The sequence below is a fragment of the Enoplosus armatus genome, chromosome 1 (genome assembly GCF_043641665.1).
Source record: "Enoplosus armatus isolate fEnoArm2 chromosome 1, fEnoArm2.hap1, whole genome shotgun sequence".
NCBI lineage: Eukaryota > Metazoa > Chordata > Actinopteri > Centrarchiformes > Enoplosidae > Enoplosus > Enoplosus armatus.
In genome coordinates, this window is record NC_092180.1 from 9,414,193 (window position 1) to 9,437,377 (window position 23,185).

Below are 23,185 nucleotides of genomic sequence, written 5' to 3' on the forward strand. Positions count from 1 at the left end.
TCCACATCAAGCGCACGTCCTTCATTGTTGACCAATATGTGCCTTATATGCCTCAAACGCTCATAAATAAGAATGCATGGACATAAAAATAACACATATAGGCTTAAAAAACAAACTTTAATCAACTTAAAAATTGCCGAATGTACAAATCAGCTTATTGGAAACATGAATGATTGCAGAGCTACAGGATAACACAGCATAACAATGCATTTTACAGGAATCTGTCAGTCACACAGTCACACTTTTACAAAGACCAACATTACTAGCATGGTTGAGCATTGAGGGAGGACGTTTTTACTGATCTGGTTGGCCAGATCAGTCAGGTTTAAAAACTCATTAAATACAAACACCCAACAATGTACGATGTAAAGGAATAAGAATAAGTTTTCATTTTGACAGGCTTGTTAAATATTGGTCAAAACGTCTTACATTAAAAGGAGATGATCTCATGCAGCATTGAGCAAGCCAGCATCATAGCAGCCCCATTCATTTATCGTTTGTCATTACACACACTTATTGTTTTATATTGTGAAAATTATGCTAAAGTTTTCTAAATGAACAATACTAAGCAATTACTATGTCTGAGTTTTCACAGTATAATTCCTGAATTGTTTCAGCATACCAGATGAAAATGACTTCCTATGTGACTTTAATCCAACAGGATGAATATCAACTAAACTACATTTAACAGGTGAGTTTTCAAATCTCAAAAGATAACCTGATAAACTGTGTATCAGTGTAGGAAAAATATTTCATTTATTTGAATATTTCCTTTCATATCATCAGCCCTAATGCAGTGTCTCCTATAAAAATGCATGTTCCACTGGCTGCTGCTTTATAACAGCTTGATTAAGTTTGAAACATTTGCTGTGGCATTGCGCTCTGTCAGTGACATGAACTCCCATAAATAGACATGTCTGCCATGTCTTTATAGACTAACAAAAAATTCAGTTCTCCACTTGTGTAACACATGAGTATCTGTAGAAACATAGTCCATATTGTACAAACTCTGTATGAAAAAATGTCACCGGCCACACTGTAATAACACCATTTCTTATAGTTTGTCAATTTGTTACAGGAACATTCGGTCCTTGCTGTGGGAGAACCTTGTGTTCAGTTCCTGAGATTTCTTCAGCAGGCGCTGCTTCTGCGCTTCATCAAAGCGATTCACCTGAAGGTCTTCATCCCGATCGAATGGTCTCCTCTCCACTGGCTTGTCAGCCTTCTCCTTTGCTTTTTCTTTCATCGTCTTTGTGTGCAAACTTATCAGAGACTCGGCACGTTTAGAATCCTGATAACAGAGTGTGAAATATGAACATTAATTATATATAAGGACATTTAAGAGAAAAGAATGATGAGGTAATACCACTTACATTATACTTAGACACTTTCTCTGCCATCTCCATGTCCTTCTGGGAGAGTTGTGGGACATCGTCTTTCTCCTCCTCACCCTTCCTCTTTTTCTCAAGGCGTTCCTATTGGTCAAGAATAGACCCATTAAATACAGGGAAATAATATAAAGGCTACAACATGTTTGATAAGAATGACCAATAATAAGTATAAAGATAAGTTATTTTTCATTAAATACCTTGGTCTTGCGCTCCCTGTCTGCTGGTGTGTCTGTCCAAATGGACCGATCCTTGTTCTCTGGACCCGACCTCTTCTTGAAAGTTCGAGCCCCCAAGCCAATGTGCTGCAGTTCTGGTGGGAGCTCTGTCATCCATGTTTCTCTGGTCACCACCTCAGGAGTGTCCTGTTTACACAGAATTACACACAGGAACGATTTCAGACAGCAGAGGAGGAAAACTTTAAGAGGCATAAAAAAAAAAAAAAACAGCGCCAGATTTTAACATTGTTATTGCGTTTCTATGCTGTTACATTTCTTCCTGTTGAGACATCAATCTGTAAGCATTTAAGTGAAGAGTTTGTACAGTACAAATAAAACTGACTCACATCTCCTGTCAGCTTCTCTTTCATCTTTCGTGCTCTGCGCTCAAAGTCCAGAGCCACAGAGTCTTGAATAGGCCCTTTGGACGGCATGGGCCCAATCACATCGTCATCCTCTCCTTCGCTGCTGGAGGGCTCGGCCTGGTAGCCTGGGGGTAGGGCAGGCCCTGGGAAACCCTCTGAATCTTCATCATCATTATCATCGTCATTTTCATACGCTGCTCTGCGAAACCCTGGAGGCAAAGCTGGTCCCAGCACAGGTGGCCTGAGGGAACACTATGAAGTTACAGCTTCCATAATTCACTATTTATCCACAACTAACTGTTCATACGTCTCATAATTCACTGGAATACATTGTATCATTTATTTGCTCACCTTTCTGGTGATCCCTGTTGTTTTTTAAATCCGGGTGGCAGAGCTGGTCCAAAGAAACCATCATCATCTTTTTCTTGTACCTTTGTCTTCTCCACCCTGTTCAAAAGACATATGTTACGGGTTTTTTGTGGATACATGTATTTCTATAACTTCTAGTCCTCTAATGAACCTACTTCTCTGCAGATGTGTGTCTTATTTTTACTCTTTTGACCGCCACCTCCTGTTCGCTCTCTTCCGAGGAGCTCGACGCTTCTCCCCTTTTATACCCGGGAGGCAAAGCAGGACCAGAGACTAAAACGGGGAGAGAAGAAAAGCCGTTAACTACTATTGTATATAATATTAGTGACCTATACAACATTTAATCGAAAGTAAAGGTGGTTGATATATGTTGTCGTACACTTACATCCTTTTTCACTATCAGAGTCTTCATCGCTCTCGTCCTTCCTGAACATCGGGGGTAAGGCAGGTCCGACTGGTTTATCCCTCGACATATTGGACACTGATGACTGACTAACTAACTTTCTTACTTTGTCACGTACTTTCAACAATTCCTAATAAAAATAAGAAACCTGCCCCCATAAACAGGGGGAACCTCAATGGACGAATTTAACCTTTCACCCCGGAAGTAAACAGTGTGACTTCAGTGTTTTGTGTCAAGTTAGCCAAAGAAGTAACCAGAAGTAAGCTGTTGCGCTGCACGAATAAAAGCACAATAAATTATATGTATTTGAAACATTACCTCATTCCTCATCCTGAGACTGTTGCTTGTTATTTTTCGACAAGCAGTCATGTAAAGGATTTCTTGTAAGCTGGGCAAACATTTTTGTTTATTTATTAGTTTCCTTGAGATATATTTCGTCCATATATTAAATGGGTGAGTAAGCCTGCTATTTTACCAATGTGGTGTAATACCGCATGAGTGCTTTTATTGAATACATTTAATACAACATGTTAATATGCTAGATTAATGCGTCTTTTCTCATATGAATGATACCTTTACAGCATTCCAGAATATGTATCTTTACTTGCAATGCCTTTCGTTATTCTGTTTTTACCATAGACTGTAAGTAAATAATAATAATATTTAAATACATGAATAAATAATAATAATAAACAGTCTAGTATGCCAAACACAAAGAAAGTGCAGTAATTCATTTTATCAACACATTCTGTGGAAACACTATCTTAATCTCAGACTTCACCTCAAGTACATTATTTGTTTTCAAAGGTAGCGCTTCTAAAATGAATCTTCCTCAAACAAGATTTTATTTTGAAGGCTGAGGCCGGAAGTTTTGTTTCTGTTTTATTTTAGCGTGCTGGACATCCCGGCGCACTGTGTCGTAGCAACTTTGGCATCACACAGTCTTGGCTTTGTGGAATTTCAGGAGGACATCAGTCAGATTATGAAGATAGGCCTGATATGTTTTGAAAGATATTACCTATTTGAGTATTTGTAAAATGGGTAAAAAGGATAAAGGAGATCGTGGTGAGTTGCTAAGGATACGGTTTAACCTAGCTAGCTATTAGCTAACTGTGTGACAAGCTGAAGGAAAAAGATCGTGAGGGAGGAATTGTTTTACAGAAACTCACATTTCGCTTCTATGTATTACTGACAACATTGTAGTTTTGCACTTGGAGTCCTTGAGCGCCTCCTTTTGATTATTCCGTATCTTGCTAAAGGATAGCGGTTGTAGTGAAAGGGTAGTTAATGGGGGATGGCAGGTCATGTTTGTTTTTTCGTACTAAAATACTTACTAAATATCCATATATATTTCTTGTGGTAATATAGTAGTTATGACATGTGTTTAGCCATACTTTGTGCCTCTTGTCACTATTATCATTACTTTCAAATGAGGCATGAGAGGCACAAAGTGGGGCTAGATATAGATGTATCTGATATCTGTCTAATTAACTGTGAAGCGTGAAACAGCCCAAATGGCAAAATTATATTTCAAAACGCCGGAATCGATCATAAACTATATGACCTATTGAATGAAATGCTTGTGTAATAAAGCAACACAGCGTCTCTCAGCTCCCAAACACACATGTACCTGTGTGCTCTAATATTAAAATGCCATACATGCTAGCAAAAAGGATAAATAGTTAGAAATCAGTACAAGCTGTAGTAAAGTATCTTGTGCTGCAAAACAACAACAATCTAATCTGTGTGTATTCGTCCTATATCATGATATTGCCAGGAGTGTGTTAAAATCCTAAAATAAGAGTGCTATATTTCTGTCAACTATTTGTCCACCCCAATTACTGAGAATGTTTTCTAACTCATACTGTCGGGTAACAGACAAGAAGTCCAAAAAGCGTTTCTATGAGGAGGAAGATGATGAAGAAGAGGTCGTAGGCAGCGAGTCTCAGGAGGCCATACCGGCTGCTGCAGGGAAACAAGTGGATGAGTCCAGTACAAAACTGGATGAGTATGGAGCCAAAGACTACCGTTCTCAGATGCTGCTGAAGAATGATCACTCTTCACGTCCCCTCTGGGTGGTAAGACGTGTCTGCATTGTTAATTTCCTCACTTGAGACAGTTTACAAATTAGAAACTTGTGCTCTTCTTCCTGATTTTACACAATATCATAAGGGATGTCTCTTTATATTTCTTTCTCATCTTCTTTTCTCCAGGCTCCAGATGGACACATCTTTCTGGAAGCCTTCTCACCAGTGTATAAGTATGCCCAGGATTTCTTGGTGGCCATTGCAGAGCCGGTGTGCAGGCCTAACCATATCCATGAGTACAAGCTGACGGCCTATTCCCTGTATGCAGCTGTCAGCGTTGGGCTGCAGACCTCTGATATTGTGGACTACCTGCAGAAACTCAGCAAGACATCTGTACCTGATGGGATTGTGCAGTTCATCAAGGTCTGAGTGAGCGAGAGTATCTGGTGTTTTGAGGGGGAGGAAAAGGCTTTTTCGAAAATGTTCAAATATACTGTTTTTAATGTTGTGTGCAAAATTTGGTTGTTTTATCACTGCATTTAATCTCTCTTATTTATTTCAGCTCTGCACAGTAAGCTACGGCAAAGTCAAGCTTGTGCTCAAACACAATAGGTAAAGTCATTTCAGCAACCATTCCTTCTGTCTTTTGCATCATTAATCATCCCTTCAGTGCTCTTCTTAAACTGTGCTCCCTGTCTACTCTCAGGTATTTTGTTGAGAGTGCCTTCCCTGATGTGATCCAGCGCCTTCTGCAGGACAACGTGATCCGTGAATGTCGTCTCCGTACTGCAGACGGAGCGGACACCGAGCTTATTACTGAAGTCATCCACAGCAAGTCAGCGGTATGCCAGCCGACATCTTTTTTTTTTTTACTCACACTGAAACATATAAATAATTTATTATTGTTTTCATTTTAAATAATCATATAAACATATACATACACAAATACCCAATATTGCACTAGCGTGTAGCGTTGCACTGTACAGCATTGTGATGTGCTGCACTTCACAGGTTGCGGACAGATCATTCAGCTACTGCTAGATGGCAGCACAATCAAGATTTTCAAGCTGTGTTGTTTTGCAAATAACCAAAACTGACTGAAGAGAGACACAATAGGAGTTGTGCCTCTTTACACAAAAATGTAATTGTTGTCCTGGTCATACACAAACAAACGTCCCTCTGTCTTCTTCTGACAGATTTCCAAGTCTGTTGAGGAAAAGGGAGGTACTTCCACCTCACAGCAGCCCGGCGACGGAACTTCAACCCAGCAGGTCCCAGAGGACATCTTCAGCTACTATGAGCAGATGGACAAAGAGGAAGAGGAGGAGGAAGAGACTCAGACTGTGTCCTTTGAGATTCGCCAGGTACACATCTGATTTCAGTTTCCTTTTGCTGTTTCACTTCTACATATTTAACATTACTGCTGACCATTCTTTAAAGCATACAGCTTTAAACAGATTTTTGTAGCAATTTCCATTACAGTAATCATTTGTTTTTTTAGATTTGAATATTATTATCTGGGGCTGCAACTAACATTTCATTTTATGTTTATTGACTAAAAGAGAGCAATAGTATATTTGATTACTCGTCTTTTAAAGCCACTGTTAATGTTTTGAGGCTTTATTTCAAATTTAGTACCCTGCTTGAAATCATATTTTTATGCCCCACTCTTAACTATTAACTACTACTCTGGTCTGGTGTAGGAGATGATTGAAGAGCTGCAGAAGCGTTGCATTCAGCTGGAGTACCCCCTCCTAGCGGAGTACGACTTTCGCAACGATACAGTCAACCCAGACATCAACATAGACCTGAAGCCCACTGCTGTGTTGCGGCCCTACCAGGAAAAGAGTCTGCGCAAGATGTTTGGGAATGGGCGTGCTCGCTCTGGGGTCATCGTGCTGCCCTGCGGTGAGACAGCTGGTTTGGAAACGTGGACTGACAAAACAGAAAGACTGAAAAACACCACCAAAGCAATTCATCCCCCAAAAAATACTATCCTGAAACTTACATATGTAATGTGAATAGTGTATGATAAACAAATATTTCCTGTTGTGCTTAGTAGATTTTTCTTTTATCTTAATGTTTCAGTATACCTTCAACCCAAACTATTACTTACTATCAGTAATCTTTTTGTAGTGTGTAAAAAGCTTGTCTCAATTATTTTGTCTCCCCTCTGCTTTCCAGGAGCGGGCAAATCTCTGGTGGGCGTGACGGCAGCGTGCACGGTGCGTAAACGCTGCCTGGTGTTGGGTAACTCCTCAGTGTCAGTGGAGCAGTGGAAGGCTCAGTTCAAGATGTGGTCCACTATCGATGACTCTCAGATCTGCCGCTTCACCTCCGACGCCAAGGACAAGCCCATCGGCTGCTCGGTGGCCATCAGCACCTACTCTATGCTGGGTCACACCACCAAGCGCTCCTGGGAGGCTGAGAGGGTCATGGAGTGGATGCGGAGCCAAGAGTGGGGACTCATTATCCTGGATGAGGTGCACACTATCCCTGGTGAGCTGTTACAGTACATCAGTTTTCCAGACAACTCAATATCACTCTTCCAATGTAACTGTGTTATGCTAAGAATATTTTGAAGTAATGCCTTGGGATACAATGGGATGCAGACACATAAAGTATGCACATCTTTTGGTGATTTTAATCTACATGCCAACATAATAATTGTGTGCTTTCTCTGTAGCCAAGATGTTTCGTCGTGTTCTGACCATTGTCCAGGCGCACTGCAAACTGGGGCTCACTGCCACACTGGTCAGGGAGGATGACAAGATTGTGGACCTCAACTTCCTAATTGGGCCTAAGCTATTTGAGGCCAACTGGATGGAATTGCAGAACAATGGCTACATTGCCAAAGTCCAGTGTGCAGAGGTGAGTCTTACAGTGTCGCACATTACAGGAAATAAGATAAAGGGACGTAAACATCATATGTCATGAATTAAGACAGCTTAGATTGTGTACTCTTCTCTTTGCAGACCTGGTCACTTGATAGATGTTGAGCTGTCTTATGTCATTTATGTCAGACAGCTTGCAGTGTTGTGTGGAGCCTCGTGTAAATAGTTGATCATTGAATAATTTGGGCTAGTGTCTCACATGTACTAGAGTTTGACCCAGAGATGTAGCCACGACTCAGTAAACAAGTGATTTCTTTCTTGTCTCAAAGAGCATAACATTGTGGTTATATAAAACTTAATGCCATATGACTCAGTGATATTTTGCAAAAGGAAAAAAGTAAAAAGTCCATCACGTTAAGTACATTAAAACAGCTTTGCAAAGTCTTGAACTCCTCCTTTTATTATTATACTATTGCCACTACTTTATGACAGGTGGCTGCATTACCAAGTGAGCGTGTTGATTAAAGCTGTCTGAACAATGTACCCATGTCTGTGCTACAGGTGTGGTGCCCGATGTCTCCAGAGTTTTACAGAGAGTATGTGGCCATCAAGACGAAGAAGCGCATCCTGCTTTATACAATGAACCCCAATAAGTTCCGTGCTTGCCAGTTTCTCATTCGCTTCCACGAGCGGCGCAATGACAAGATCATTGTCTTTGCTGACAACGTGTTTGCCTTGAAGGAATACGCCATTCGCCTCAACAAGTGAGTTATTTACAAAAAGAGCAGCACTTTTGAATGTTTCAGTAAATCTGCCTGTTTGATAAGATAAGATTCCGTCATGTTTTTAATTCTGCTCTCTCATTTTCCTCTCAAGGCCTTACATCTATGGTCCAACCTCTCAGGGGGAACGTATGCAGATTTTACAGAACTTCAAACACAACCCCAAGATCAACACCATTTTCATCTCCAAGGTAAACCAATCAATCTATTATGGATTTACTGTGGATCCTTTTGCCCATTAAAAGGCACACCAGTGTTTCTAGACAACTAACTGATCGAGTATAAGGTACTGCTGAACTGTGTAGGGTGCTTTCTCTCTATCAGTGTGTTTCCATGGGTGCCAACAATTGGATCATAATCAGATTGAAACAATATTCCAGTAATGGCACCTGTTGATACACTTTTTTTAAACTGCAGGCTATCACACATTCTTCCAGATATTTACTCCATTCTGAAACAATTGATATGAACTCCGGTTATCGAAATCAGGTTACTGGGAACCATGATAAAATCAAAGCATTACCTGAGTCAGGTTGTTTACAGTAACTTCCTCTTACATGTCCTTACTGGATTTGATACGTCCCTTCTACCAAATAGGTTGGAGACACATCATTTGACTTGCCAGAAGCCAACGTTTTGATCCAGATCTCCTCTCATGGTGGATCACGCAGACAGGAGGCCCAGAGGCTTGGCAGAGTCTTACGAGCCAAGAAAGGTCAGTCTGTCTGAAAATAAAAAACTGAAACAAACACTTAGATTGTTTGCGTATGTGTGACACATGCTGACATAACCTGCCTCCCGCCATCCATGAACAAAAACAGTTATTCACACTCCACCTGTCTGCTTGTTTAGGAATGGTAGCAGAGGAGTACAATGCATACTTCTATTCCCTGGTGTCCCAGGACACCCAGGAGATGGCTTACTCCACCAAGAGGCAGAGGTTCCTGGTGGACCAGGGATACAGCTTTAAGGTGTGTTCACCCCTGCAGCATCTTATCATCTCCACACAATTTCACACAATTTCTCTCACTTTCACGCTGCACTGATTTAAGTACAGTATCAATTTTGAGTGTGTTGAGTTTCTGTCATCTATACACCTGCCCCTAACTAGTTAGCCTGATATTATGCATTCAAAAGTGTTTGGTGTCATCAGATCCAGTCAGACTGGCTGTCCAAGACTCACCAATACTGAAATTTGAGAGTGTTTCTGGCAACAGCCAACAGGAGGTTATTTTAGAAAGACAAAACAAAGAATGAACTAGACAAAAAACAGAAAAAGCATCTTCCACTCACAGAGATAATTTACATCAGAAGAGAACTCCACCTGCTCTCTTTTAGATAAATACTATTTCATGTGGAGGAATAGAGTTCATGACAAAATACCGAGAACATTTTACATATGTAAAAAAGTGAAAACACATTTGTTACATAAATGTAAACTAGCTTTATGTCATGACATAAAAAATAACTAGTTCTTAATTGTATTTGTGACAAATTATTCAGGACAAATGTTTATGAATACATAAAACTGTGTGCTTGGTCTTTGGCTTTCATTTATGCGACACCTCATTGTTGTTCCATTTACAAATATCATGTCTAAGTTGTCATGTGCATCTTCTTTCATAGGTGATCACAAAGTTGGCAGGTATGGAGGAAGAGGACTTGATGTTCTCCACCAGAGATGACCAACAGCAGCTGCTTCAGAAGGTCCTAGCAGCTTCAGACCTTGATGCTGAGGACGAAGTGGTGGCAGGGGAGGTTGGCGGACGACCACAGGTGAGGACTTTCGCCCCAAACTTGGACTCAGAAGGCACACACATACGTAATTTGCCAGTTGTGCTATTGTATATTTCACTATTCTCACTTTCTTTTTCTCTCCCTGCTTCCTCATCAGTTCTCAAGGCGAACAGGCACCATGAGCTCCATGTCAGGTGCAGATGACACCGTCTACATGGAATATCAGCGAAGCAGCAAAGCCTCCGCAGCAAGCAAGGGCGTTCACCCACTGTTCAAGCGCTTCAGAAAGTAGATGACTCAAACCCTGACACCTGAAGACCTACTCAGTTGCAACGCTACAGTGGCGCAGTAATGTATACTGGGGCTAAGCTCCAGGCTACGAGCAGCAGGTTCAGATAGTCCAGCTGGCCTGGAGAACAGAGCAATGACTGGACTGCTGAATATTATCTGAAGCTAATGATGATATACTGTACATTGCTTCCTCCTGGTAGCGGATGCTGATGATGGTTGAAATGACTTGTACATCTGGTTAAGAATGCAGCGAATGATGCCTGCAGGGCTCGGCCACTCTATGTGATACATTTGAAAGTTTCAGCTACCTACATGCACGACATTTGAAGATGAAATGCATTGCAAACTCCGTCCAAGTGTCTCCCATTTGAAAAAAAAAAAAGAAAAGAAAACATTGCCTTGAACTGTCATGTTTTCATTTCTTTGTTGCGGCTATCCAATCATGGACCACTCTGAAACAAAATTAAGTGCTTTGTGAAATTCGCTTGAAGGCTTTGACTTGCTGTTTGCAGTGCATTTCAACCACAAACGTCTGTATGTAGGATGAGAGGGTACTGGAGTATGACTGATAGGTGGTTAGGCCTTAAAGTAGTTAAAGATAAGATAAAGAGAGTGGAATAACGTGTTCTATCTACTGTTTGTGGTTTCTTCACTGTCAACTGTATCTGAGGAGGAGAACCAAGGATGTATGTTGGACTTAAGTCAATACAGCCTTTTGTAAATGTGGCTGCATTTTATGCATTAAAACATCACAAATGAAACCCACATGATCAGAGGACATTAATCTGTTCCTGATAGCCCCATGATGTTAGTTTTCACTCAAATGTTTTGTTCTGGAATTTCCTTCTTTAAAATGTTGCTCAATATGTTTTGTAAAAAGAAATGTCTTGAAATTGAAAAAAATGAAATTTCCTTTTTCTGATATAATATTTTTTTGTTTGTTTTTTGTGGAGGGGAGGGGTGCAAGCCATAAGGGAAAACATGTAACTACAGGAGGTTGATAATGATGTTAATAATAATGATTAATAATGAATTTATTATTAATTAATTAGCCTGCTATATACAGTAGTATAAAACAGACAAAAGAAGGCCTATGGCAAAATGGAACATGACAACATTCAAAATCAATGTGTAAAACTATAGAAAACACATAAATAACTTGTTCCTGCCATCAATTAATAATGAAATTAGTCACTACTGGCTAAAACATCACATTTCCTTTCCCACTACACCACTTTATTTTAATTTGGCTGAGTAAAGAAACTGTAGCTGCAGGATTCTTTTCCCTTGGAGACTGAAAAGAGGGAAAATTTGAGCCTTTTTTGGACTTGGCATGAGTACAAGCTGGGGCTAGAGAGGGGTTGGGGGTCTACTTCCTCTGCTTGTTGATGACTTGAAAATATCCTAAAACCAACATCTAGAGCCTTGCGCAACCTGCCAAAGTGGTGAGTGTGGGAAAATGCCCACCTCTGCCCAGCCACCCTTCGCTAGACTATAGGCCACGGTTCCCTCTGAATGGCCCTTTCTTGGGCCTTTTTGGTTTAATCCCTGTTTTTGTCTCTTGAGGCTTATTGGCTTGGAAGGTAGTACATGTAGTGGTAGATTTTAATTCACGTGTCAGTTGAGATGCGGAGAAAACACCTTTCCGCGAAAATTTGAATCCGATGAGTTTTCGGAATTCGGGGCGGTCGGTTCTGCGAGGGCAGAGTCACGAGGAATGAAAACGAGCACAATGCCTGTGTTGACAAGGAAGAGAGAGGCTTCTGTGCTTGACACGTGCAACTCACCTGAGAAGAGTGGAGGGAAATCTCTGGGAGGTCAGCCCGGCACACAGCGGCGGTGTGATGATCTTAGTTAGCTTTTGTGTGTGTGTGTGTGTGTGTGTGTGTGTGTCTGTGTATGTGTGTGTGTGTGTGTGTGTGTGTGTGTGTGTGTTTGTGTATGTGTGTGTGTGTGTGTGTGTGTTTGTGTATGTGTGTGTGTGTGTGTGTGTGTGTGTTTGTGTTTGTGTATGTGTGTGTGTGTGTGTGTGTGTGTGTGTGTGTTTGTGTGTGTGTGTGTGTGTGTGTCGAGTTTGGGACAATTGCAACGTTGCAGTTTTGACCGTCTTTTAGTTGTGGTGGCTGTGAAATCAATTTATAAACATCGTATCTAAGCGCAGTCTTTTAACTGACCAAACAGCAGTTGCAATAGCAGTAAAGAGCAAAAATCACATTCATTTTTACCGTTCATACCATTATATGAACTTAATTGTACAATGGATATAGTGCACTTTAATAATACACTGTTTTTCATGGCTGTTTTTGACTGATGTCCACCGTACATTACTTTTAGGCTGATTTTTCCCTATATCCTCATGCTAAACTCAAAATTCTAATGTTGATATTAAGTTTTAGTATTAGTGTGTGGGTGAGTTTGCCTCCCTGGAGATGAGAAGAGTCAGTGAGTACATTTATTACAATGGGAAATAGAAAAATGCTACACAGAAGCCATCAGGATATGAAGTGTGCTGATTCATATCTTTATTTGTACAATTTCCCCCCAGGGATCAATAAAGTATTTCTGATTCTGATTCTGATTCTGATAATTGATTCGTGGTTTGTGAGTTCTGTAACTTGTGATTGTCCTCTCTGAGAAGATAGCCAAACGTGGATGTTTTAGCTCTGCCTTTTAATTTCTCTGAAAGGTGATACAGGCAATCATAAGTTCAAAAGCAGTGATGAGTTCAGGGTTTAAACCAACACTCCCAAGATCTGTTAAAGTCAAGAAGATCAACACCAAAAGTTTAGCCCAAGTTTAGCCCGTGTGCAAATATTTTACATTTGCTGAACTGCCTCTCTAGCACTGGCATACCATTTTTCTTTTGCAAATGTTTAATTTCCTGCCCAGGCTCGAGAGAAATATCGTGCCTCTGCGAGCTCCAGACTTAAAATCTGTCATAGTAAAATGTAACTGCTAAACAAACCAGTGAGCACTTACACATGCACTAGGTGTTAACAGCTGATGATTTGTGCATGTGCTTACTTGCGCTTGACAGTGGGAGGGATTTTCCTTTGTTTTATGACGAATGCAAACATGCAATTTGGCTTCATGTGACGTTAATCATATTAACGTTAATTTATTGTGTGTGTGAGTGATTGTGTGACCGTGCATATAGTCTGATTGATTGGTGTGATGTAACTGTGTTTCTGCACGTTGTAAAACACTGCTTTCCCAACCGAAGAGTGAACCCAGCAGCTTTTTGGGGGAAACGCCCACACCCGAATACAGCTTTACCCCTCCCTTCTTTGGAAGCGAACATCCAATCCTCTTCCCTGGCTGAGTTTGTACAAGCGCCTATTTAACAGCAATACAATCCCATCCAACAGTACATTACCACACAGGAAGGACTGTGTCTGCACGTGCCATGCCTTTGCAGATGTGAGCTCTGCACATTTTGACTTTGCAAACGATTCAATCATAACTCGTTTTTTCTCGCAGAAACGCCGAAAACTATCTTCACAATGTCAATCCTGAATCATTTTACGACAGCATGCTGGAAGAATGTTCAAGGCGACCGGCTAAATAAGCAAATGTTCTTCATTTTACGCGCATTACACAAGTCAGCAACCAGCGAGGCTTATGGGATCTCCGCGGCTGGAGAAGAAGACATGCCTGAAAGACTGATCACACCGGCCGAGGTTGGCGAGAAACCCAGAATCAAGACCCTGAAGGAGATGCCTGGACCCAGCACCCTGGCCAACTTGACCGAGTTCTTCTGGAGAGACGGGTTTAGCAGAATTCATGAAATTCAGGTAATTCATGTGTCTACGTATTCCTTTTTTGGTGCTTACAGGTTTGGGTTGACAGATTTCATAATTTGTGTTTCCCACCAATGGCAAAGAGCCTTTATATTCTCAGCGTCAGCCAAATTTGCCATCTTTGCGTAAAATGGCACAGCCAGTTGCGTAAAAGCGCACCTGGAGTCTGGTCGCTGGTCAGCTTTCCACTCCAAGATGAGTTTTGCAATAGTCTTCAAGTGAGTTGCATTAGTTACTCCATTCCAAGATGCAGCAGATAATCTTCTTATAAAGAGGTTTTTTCTTAGTCTATAGAAAAATCTTTGAAGTTAAAAAGTGGGAAATACTACCTACCCTGTTCTGTATGCTTTAGATCAGGACAAGTAATTACTGATGAGCACTGAATATATCTTATACATCTTAAACTGATAATGACTTAAAATATAAGGTCAAATTCACCCCTCTTTTTTGTTTCATCCTTTTTCCTAATTGATTGTCGTTATTGAAGTCTAATCAGTGCTCTTTGTCTCCCTTTCCCTCAGTTGTTAAAATGAATATGTCTATGACGATGTTTGATGTGGAAATTAATGAAATGAACACACGTTTTTATATGCTAAATGATAGACTTATATCTAGATATACTACATGACATTACATTTTGATTTTATAAAGAATATGTCAGTCAAGTGAAATTATTCTTTGATTTTCACCTACTTTTCTCCTTAAGTCAAACAAGTAATAAAAGCGACTACTAATTTATTGGTGTCACTACTGCTTTACAGATGGAGCACAGGAAGAAGTATGGCAAAATTTTCAAATCCCGTTTTGGGCCCCAGCTGGTGGTCTCTGTGGCAGACCGTGACCTGGTGGCTGAGGTGCTGAGGGCCGAGGGAGTGGCCCCTCAGAGAGCTAACATGGAGTCCTGGAAGGAGTACAGAGACATGAGAGGCCATTCCACTGGCCTCATCTCAGCGTGAGTCCCCATCAACCTTTGATCTTTGAGTCTGGATAAAGACCCCCTGAAATAAATTACTTTGGGGTTGACAGGATAATCACTTTTGTTTGTGTAGATGGGCACAGCACAAAACCTAATGTTTAGGCTACATTTCCAGGATCAGCTCACTTCTAGTGTGCATGCCCTTTACTTCTCAATAGTCTGCTTTTGTATCCGTAAACTCTGAAATACTGTACCTGCCCTATTTGGCATCAGTAATTGCAGTTTTTCAAGGCTATTTCCTCTTTTTTCAATTGTCTATCAATATTCAAGTGTCTGTGAATGTCTTGCATTAAGGTAAAACAATACGTGGGAATGCCAGAAACTCACCTTGTCTTCTGTATCTTGTTTTCCAGTGAGGGAAACGATTGGCTGAAGATGCGGAGTGTGCTCAGACAGCTCATCATGCGTCCCCGTGACGTAGCAGTCTTCTCTGATGACGTGAACAAAGTGGTCGATGACCTGATCAAGAAAGTTTGTATTATGCGCATCCAGGAGTCTGACGGAAAAACTGTCCTCAACGTGAATGACCTCTTCTTCAAATATGCAATGGAAGGTTAGTAAAGATCCTACAAAGGTTGTTTGTGAAGGAATTGAATATTGGGCAGGATGGATTTGAAAAGGCTAGTGCGGGTGTCGCATAGAAGAGGGGGGAAAGGAGATCAGTGAGGCCATCAGAGAGGACAAAAAGTAGGCAGGAAGAGGTAATAGCAGAGAGAAAATAACGCAACCCATGTCATTCAGTCCTCTCAAATTCAGATTTGCTGCATGTTGATAATTGTCAAGTCCTGACACGCCATGAACAACAAGTTGCCACTGTTGCTAAAATGTACAAACCGCTGATTTACACATTTACTACGTGTTAGATTCCAGTGACACTTGCATCAAGAAACAAGTAATGGGTAAAGAATCTTTGTCGCAGCTTTCCAACTGTACACAAAAGATAATTGAAACTCTGTCTCCCTCTTTCTTGTCTTTGTTTTCACAGGCGTGGCTGCCATTTTGTATGAGGGCCGACTTGGCTGTTTGGAAAATGACATTCCCCAGGAAACCCAAGACTACATCGGTGCACTGCACCTCATGTTCAGCTCCTTCAAGACAACCATGTATGCAGGGGCGATCCCCAAGTGGCTCCGACCTGTCATCCCCAAACCATGGGAGGAGTTCTGTCTCTCCTGGGATGGCCTCTTCAAATTCAGTAAGTGGATTACAGCTTGTAATTTTTGACCTTGGGAGGCACATAAATACTTTTTAGTATAGTTGTATGTTCCAGTGAACTGTCTGCCTGCAGTAACTAGAGTACTTTCACATTAAAAGGGTCTTCCAGCAATTTAGTACTGCACTTTCAAAATGTTGGAGGACTCGCAAGAGACAGATTGAAAAAAGAAAATTAATGCAGAGGAGGCAGAGATATCCACCAAACAGTAAAGCTTAGGTCTGGTTAAGTATCTTTGAATAAATAGCCTGGCGTCAATGGATAGGAATGTTGATTTGCATATAAATCTACTGCTGTACCATGGGATTGTGGGAGTATGGGGTCCCTCTGTTACATAACCTGTTCTCTCTTCTCTTTCCTTTCCTTCACTACCCTCCCTCACCTCCCCTCAATTTACCCCCTCTTTCCATTCATCCCACTCTCACTGTCTGATCCCAGGCCGTATTCACGTTGATAAGAGGCTCTCAGAGATCAAGGCCCAGTTGGAGCGGGGAGAGGAGGTGAAGGGGGGACTGCTCACGCACATGCTCACTACCAAGGAGATGAACATAGAGGAGATCTACGCCAACGTAACGGAGATGCTACTGGCTGGGGTCGACACGGTGTGTGTCTGGCTTTTAACACTTCCGAATAAACGCAGACAGAGAGGGCTTTGAGGAGTGTAGAGGTGCAGTGAGCATGGCTTTTCCAGGAGGTGGAAGGGTTCGGAGTCGCGTGTGTGTGTGTGTGTGTGTGTGTGTGTGTGTGTGTGTGTGTGTGTGTGTGTGAGAGAGTCAGTGCTGAGTTTCAAGGGTTGGGTTTCTGGCGCCACATCCGTGCCTGTGTAGCGCTGCCAGCGTCAGGTCAGAGCAGTGAATCGGAGGGGTGGGGGTTACACAGTATCCCACTGACAAACTTGTTCTCACTCAGATTTAGTTTCTTGTCATTTGTCTTTGTCTTTTAGATCTACACAGGGGGGCTTTTGTACTTTTTTCCCTCTACCAGCCATCTGTGTTGTCTGTGTTGTGTTCCACATTAGAACTTAACTAGATAGCGTAGACTGTTGGTTTAATGTCACTGAAGTATATATTTTTCTACCTTTTTTTAATTGGCAGATTAAAGAATACAGAAATAAGAAACACTGGAAGGGAGCAGGTGCATGACATATATAACAAAGATCCTGGGTCAGATTTGGACCCAGGATGTTACTTTTGCATGGTTGGTGCCTCAGCCCACTGAGTCATCAGATACCCCCATATGACACAATTCAGCAGCGGACAGAACATTACAGATGTTCACAAAAAGATATTTGAATTTAAAAATATTTCTGAGACAAAACAAATCTGTTGCCCGAAAATGTACAATACCCACTAAGAATGATTTTCCAACTGTTTCACAGTGTGTGTGTGTGTGTGTGTGTGTGTGTGTGTGTGTGTGTGTGTGTGTGTGTGTGTGTGTGTGTGTGTGTGTGCATACTGTGTGCAGTTACTGCTTAATTTGTTTGGGGTACTGTCAGATTATTGAGAATTAAGGGTGTATAGTGTTTTGTTCTGAGCTGGGGGCCACGGGATAAAAGGGTGTGTGTGTTTTTGTTGAACTTGTTGCAACGGCCACGTCCTGGTAGGGGGTGTACTTAGCTGAGCTAATACCTGACCCCGTGGTGCTTTTTCCTTTTACTCTGCACACACAAGAGCTGTCAAGACACGTTAGCCACAGCCAGAGTTATAGCACAGACTGGGCAGAGGTGAGATGAGGGGGTGAACAAGGGGATGGGCCTGCGGAAGAGGGACGCTGTCATGAAACGGCAAAGATTGGGGAAACTGGCGTCATAAGGGGGGTGGGGGAGTTGGATGTATGATGTATGTTTAGCAAATGAAGAGAAGATGTGGGGGATAGAGGGGGAGAAGCCTAAGCCTTTTATAGCTGTGTTTGGATGAGCTTTTGTCATATGATTCCTCTCTGGCTTTGTCTGAGGTGTTGCCAGCATCTGTCCCAGCTGGGGTTGATTTGGTGCAAGATGGGGAGAGGGAGAATCTGAAGAAGAGTAGGGGGAAGAGGGAGGTGGGAGATGGTGAGTAGCATGGCGGAGGATAGAGACTCTTTTGATCATCAGTTAGTCCACTGAGGGAGACTGACCTCTGGGGTCTATTCAGTGTGATGTTGGCAAAAACAAGGCTGCCACTCTGATACGTGTATATGTCATGAAATGCATGGGTGGAAAAGTGAGGAGACCCGGATGGAAAGATGGACAGACAGGATACCAGGAAAAGAAGTACGATACGGGCTTGGGTACAAGGCATACAGTACAGTCAGTAAAGATATGATGTGATTACGGGAAAGATGACACCTATTTCCATATCATTTGTTCATCTGCCCACATCATTCAAATTAAAATGTCAGAGACGTTCAAGTCAGAAATAGGAAGAGTTGAGACGATTGAGAACAGTGAGATAACTGAAATGAGTACATAAGGTGGTTGCAATAAAGGAAAGAGGAAATGAAAATGATCGGGTGTGTTTGAGAGAGGGAAAGTACGACATGTGTGGGAAGTAATAGCAAAGGTTGTAAAGGAAGAGAAATCGTGAGATCAGGCAATAATGTATCAGACATTTTAGAAATAGCGTGAGGTAGAACTGGTTTAACATTTCCATTACATTTCTGTGATTTGCTATTTAATTAGGATTACTTTAAATTCTGTGTGTCCTCATTACATTTGACGTAAACTGCACACTGTAATGCTGTTAAGTGTGGCAGATTTGAGTTAATTTAATCAAGGTACAGTTGGATAAGACGGGATGAGAAGGGTGAGTGATGTAAGATGAGGGATAAAGGGCTGAGAGTGCAGCTGGTGGACTTCAGTGTCTGCTCGGCACGTGGAATTAGCCCCCTCTCCCTCAAAGCCCCTCTCTGTTTCCAAACACTTGCGCAACATCATAGAAACTCTTATATCAGCTTGCTTTGCAGTCCAACCTGTTACAAAACTTCACAAAACTAGAATTACCGCCCTGTGGTTGTATGCCTCCGCCAACCAGTCAAGTTACAGTTTACATCCATGTCAATCCAGACTCGTATAATATATGTAGTGAATACTTGGAAGGAATTGAATGAATAAAAGGTTTAAAGTGTCTTTCTTAGCTAAATGAAAGTTATCACAATATTAATGATACATATGTATGATTCCAGTGAAGAATTATCATAGATGTATTGGCTAAACAGGTGCACATGTACTTGATTCATTCTTCATTCTTGACTTGATTCTTAAATTATGGCTAAAAACCTATTTTGAAGTCACAATGACCTTTGAGTCAAAAGTGTCACCAGTTCATTGTCCGACCAACTGTGAAATATGGTCATCAATTCTTGAGTTATGGCCAACAAGGTGTTTTGTGAGGTCACAATTCTATCAGTTCATCCTTGTGTCCAAGTGGATGTTTGTGCCAAATTTGAAGAAATTCCCTCAATGCGTTCTAGAGATATCGAGTTCACGAGAATGGGACGGACATAGGTATGTACGTACAGACGTTGGGACGTACGTACATCCAGACAACCCAAAAACATATTGCCTGTCTAATATATATATAAACTTAAAGAATGAAAAGAACACATTTTTAAAAAAAGAAAAACCTTTTCTATCCTCCTAGACATCCTTCACCCTTTCCTGGGCCAGCTACCTGTTAGCGCGGCACCCTCATATACAGCAGCAAATCTTTACGGAAGTGACGAAGACTCTGGGACCTGGAACAGTCGCCACAGCCGACGATGTCTCTCGTTTGCCTCTCATCAGAGGGCTGGTCAAAGAGACTCTCAGGTGCAGCTTTTTCTTCTCTAGCTGACGATGTTTTGGTATTTTTGGCTCTCACTTTCAATGTTAGAAACGAACTCAGCATATAGTTTAATAGACTTCAAAATTAGGGCTTGCTTTTGTTCAATATGTTCACATGAGTATCTTGAATTTGTTCATTATCTTTCTCTGTGTGGCTTTCACTTGTACGGTTATCTTGAAATTAAAAGAAGATTAATGTATAGTGCTGTTGAATAACAGTCTTTGTGTGTCCCTCCCTGGGAGCAGGCTTTTTCCAGTTCTCCCAGGCAACGGACGGATTACCCAGGATGACTTGGTGGTGGGCGGATACTTCCTCCCCAAAGGGGTAAGACTCATCAAGATATAATACATGCAAGTCTTCTGGAGTGTGCATGTGCTGTAGAAAAAGCGTGACCATAAGAGTCAGCCAAAAACATTACAGTGGAACCAGATGTAACATGATCCTGCATTACTCACACATCTGTCTTCCTTTCTCTCGTGCAGATGCATGTACAATAGCCCAGCTGTTTTCATTACGCAACTGACATTTTTCTGTTTTCTCACTTTGTTAGACTCAATTGGCCCTGTGTCACTACTCCACATCTTTGGATGAAGAGAACTTCACTGATGCTTTAGACTTCCGACCGGATCGCTGGATACGGAAAGATTCCACAGATCGTATTGACAACTTTGGCTCCATTCCCTTTGGCTACGGCATCAGGAGCTGCATTGGCAGGAGAATAGCAGAGTTAGAGATGCATCTAGCTCTCATAAGGGTAGGGGATTAATCCACCCTTGGCTACACACACACACTCATTCAAAGTTTGTCTTCAAACATATATATATACTGTATATATATATATATCCCCTTATATTAATATAAACCAGAGTAAACACTAATTAAATAGTCCACCTTGCCTTCTTTTCCAGGCTTTTGAGACAAAGTTAGCAACCATTCCATGTTTTGATCATCTGCACACCAGAACATTTCAGGGTTTTGTTGAGCCTTTTCATGCCAACCTCAATAGCCATACCAGTAGCATACCAGTTCCCAGCTGGGCTACTAAAGATGTTTGGCTTCTGGATAAACACACTTTTATGAGCTCATAGACAATGTGTCACTATCAAAAATGAGTCATATAATCTGATTGACATCTCTGTGTTTTGCCTCCTTGTGCAGCTCGTTCAAAGATTCCACATTGGCATATCTCCTCTCACTGCTGATGTCCAGGCCAAAACCCACGGCCTGCTCTGTCCTGCTGCCCCCATCAACCTGCAGTTCATTGACAGGGAAAACTAGACACAGTCCGCCTCTCCAGAAGGTCTGCTGTACTGTATGTTTTTAAAGTGCTGATTCATCATTAGGAGTTTTTAGTACGCCTTTCACTGTTAAGTTTTAGATACAGAGCTGAGACTGAGGTTTTACTCAGGCAAGAAATGTGTCTCACCTTCTCCTGTTCCTGTTGAGAGGAGGACACACAAATAGTACTGGACCCATAATGTAAAGACAAAAAATGTTCATCTATGTATATTTTTTGTACTTTGTGAAAACCACTGCAGTTTGGACTGTTTCCATTCATTCTTTTCAAAATAGTGAGTGGAAACATGAACTTTAATCTATATACTCAACCTGTATCCTTTTTATATCAATGTGCACGTATGTATGTAATAATGTGTGCACACACATTAATCCATAATCACAGTTTCCTCCCTTTGAGAAAGCAATTCACGGAGAATATTGAAAGGCAACCATGAATGTACCGAAAATTAGCTGTTTTTAAGAGGTACAGTATGTATATAATGAACTTTATTTTAATATGGTGACAAACCAAAATATTGTAGCAGGTGTTTTTTTTTTCTTTCTGGCGCCACAGTGTTTTTATTCTGACTGAAGAAGAACTTTTAATCACTGAAGCGGCATTACATGATTTTAATCCATGTACTGTATATCCATGAAATATTAAATACACAGTTAATTGTTAAGAATATTTTCAAATTTAAACATAATTCTAGTGAAAATGCTTTTTAAAATAATAGGTAATTTGATCATCCTGTGAGTTAGAGATAATGAATAAACCGTTATAAACTGAATTAATCAAAGTAGAGTATTTGCTCAACTAATTAAATGTATATCTGTTTTTTCACACATATACAAATATATTTAAATCAGAAAAATGTGTTCAGTATTTTTGGTTCATATGCCGTATGTATGAATACAATAGGATTTTATGGAGAGAGAGAGAGATAATATGTTAGAGAAGAGGGGAAGAGACAAGTTGTTGGATTGTGCCATTATTAAGGATCACTGGTCTGCATGGAAAAAATGGAAGCATGTTTTGTATTTATCTGCTCTTTTTTTCTTTCTTTCTTTTGTCTTTGTGTACCTTTTACTGTAGTTCCAGTGCAACTGGGAAACAATAAAAATGGTCTAATTATTATTTTATACATTGTGTGTGTTGTCTTTTGTCAAAATCCACAATACTTAAATGTCATTGAAGCTAAAAGGTGGAAAACACTACCTATGCAATATGCTTCTAAGTTAGAACTGATGATCACTGAGTCTATTTTGTGTTGACACAAACTGATGATAACACACATTGTATAATGGCACATATTTAAAAATGTATTATTGAATTCACCCCTCTTTCTGTTTTTTATCACACATCACATTTTTCATCATTTTTTCCTAATTTGATGATGTTGAAGTCTAATCAGTGCTCTTTGTCTCCCTTACCCCCAGTTGTTAAAGTTAATATAATAAATAAATAAAATACATTTTACTATAGTATTTCTTTACACTTTCATAAAAGAGGGTTTCTCAATTTTATGTGGAAATTAGTCCAACTGACAGAGTTTGGATAGCTGCCTATTAACACATGTTTTTATATGTAAGACATTTAACTTAAATCAGTATTTAAAAGTATATAAACGTGTTGACTGAGGATAAGATCAAAAATAGATTGTGGTACACCAGCAGTCTTCGTCAATAGTACTGTATTAG

General features: G+C 40.8%; 3 protein-coding genes across 3 annotated transcripts; 2 read left to right on the top strand and 1 right to left on the bottom strand.

The window, feature by feature from the left end:
• Positions 1-98: 98 nt before the first annotated feature.
• On the bottom strand, positions 99-2,927 carry gpalpp1 (GPALPP motifs containing 1). The gene is made up of 7 exons (XM_070907106.1): positions 2,726-2,927; positions 2,496-2,613; positions 2,323-2,418; positions 1,954-2,212; positions 1,589-1,753; positions 1,374-1,475; positions 99-1,291 (listed from the first exon to the last, which is right to left on the bottom strand). The coding sequence occupies exons 1-7, from the start codon at positions 2,811-2,813 to the stop codon at positions 1,073-1,075; spliced, it is 1,047 nt and encodes a 348-aa protein (XP_070763207.1). The 5' UTR covers positions 2,814-2,927; the 3' UTR covers positions 99-1,072.
• An 853-nt stretch (positions 2,928-3,780) lies between these two features.
• ercc3 (excision repair cross-complementation group 3) lies at positions 3,781-11,274 on the top strand. Its single transcript, XM_070904565.1, has 15 exons — positions 3,781-3,808; positions 4,622-4,821; positions 4,957-5,193; positions 5,333-5,382; positions 5,477-5,612; positions 5,967-6,134; positions 6,474-6,678; positions 6,955-7,269; positions 7,457-7,641; positions 8,166-8,368; positions 8,481-8,577; positions 8,984-9,101; positions 9,239-9,357; positions 10,013-10,162; positions 10,281-11,274. The coding sequence occupies exons 1-15, from the start codon at positions 3,781-3,783 to the stop codon at positions 10,413-10,415; spliced, it is 2,346 nt and encodes a 781-aa protein (XP_070760666.1). The 3' UTR covers positions 10,416-11,274.
• Positions 11,275-13,917: 2,643 nt separating this feature from the next.
• On the top strand, positions 13,918-21,484 carry cyp27c1 (cytochrome P450, family 27, subfamily C, polypeptide 1). Its single transcript, XM_070908245.1, has 9 exons — positions 13,918-14,208; positions 14,976-15,166; positions 15,544-15,743; positions 16,176-16,385; positions 16,842-17,005; positions 20,024-20,190; positions 20,452-20,530; positions 20,757-20,960; positions 21,365-21,484. The coding sequence occupies exons 1-9, from the start codon at positions 13,918-13,920 to the stop codon at positions 21,482-21,484; spliced, it is 1,626 nt and encodes a 541-aa protein (XP_070764346.1).
• The last annotated feature ends 1,701 nt before the right edge of the window (positions 21,485-23,185 follow it).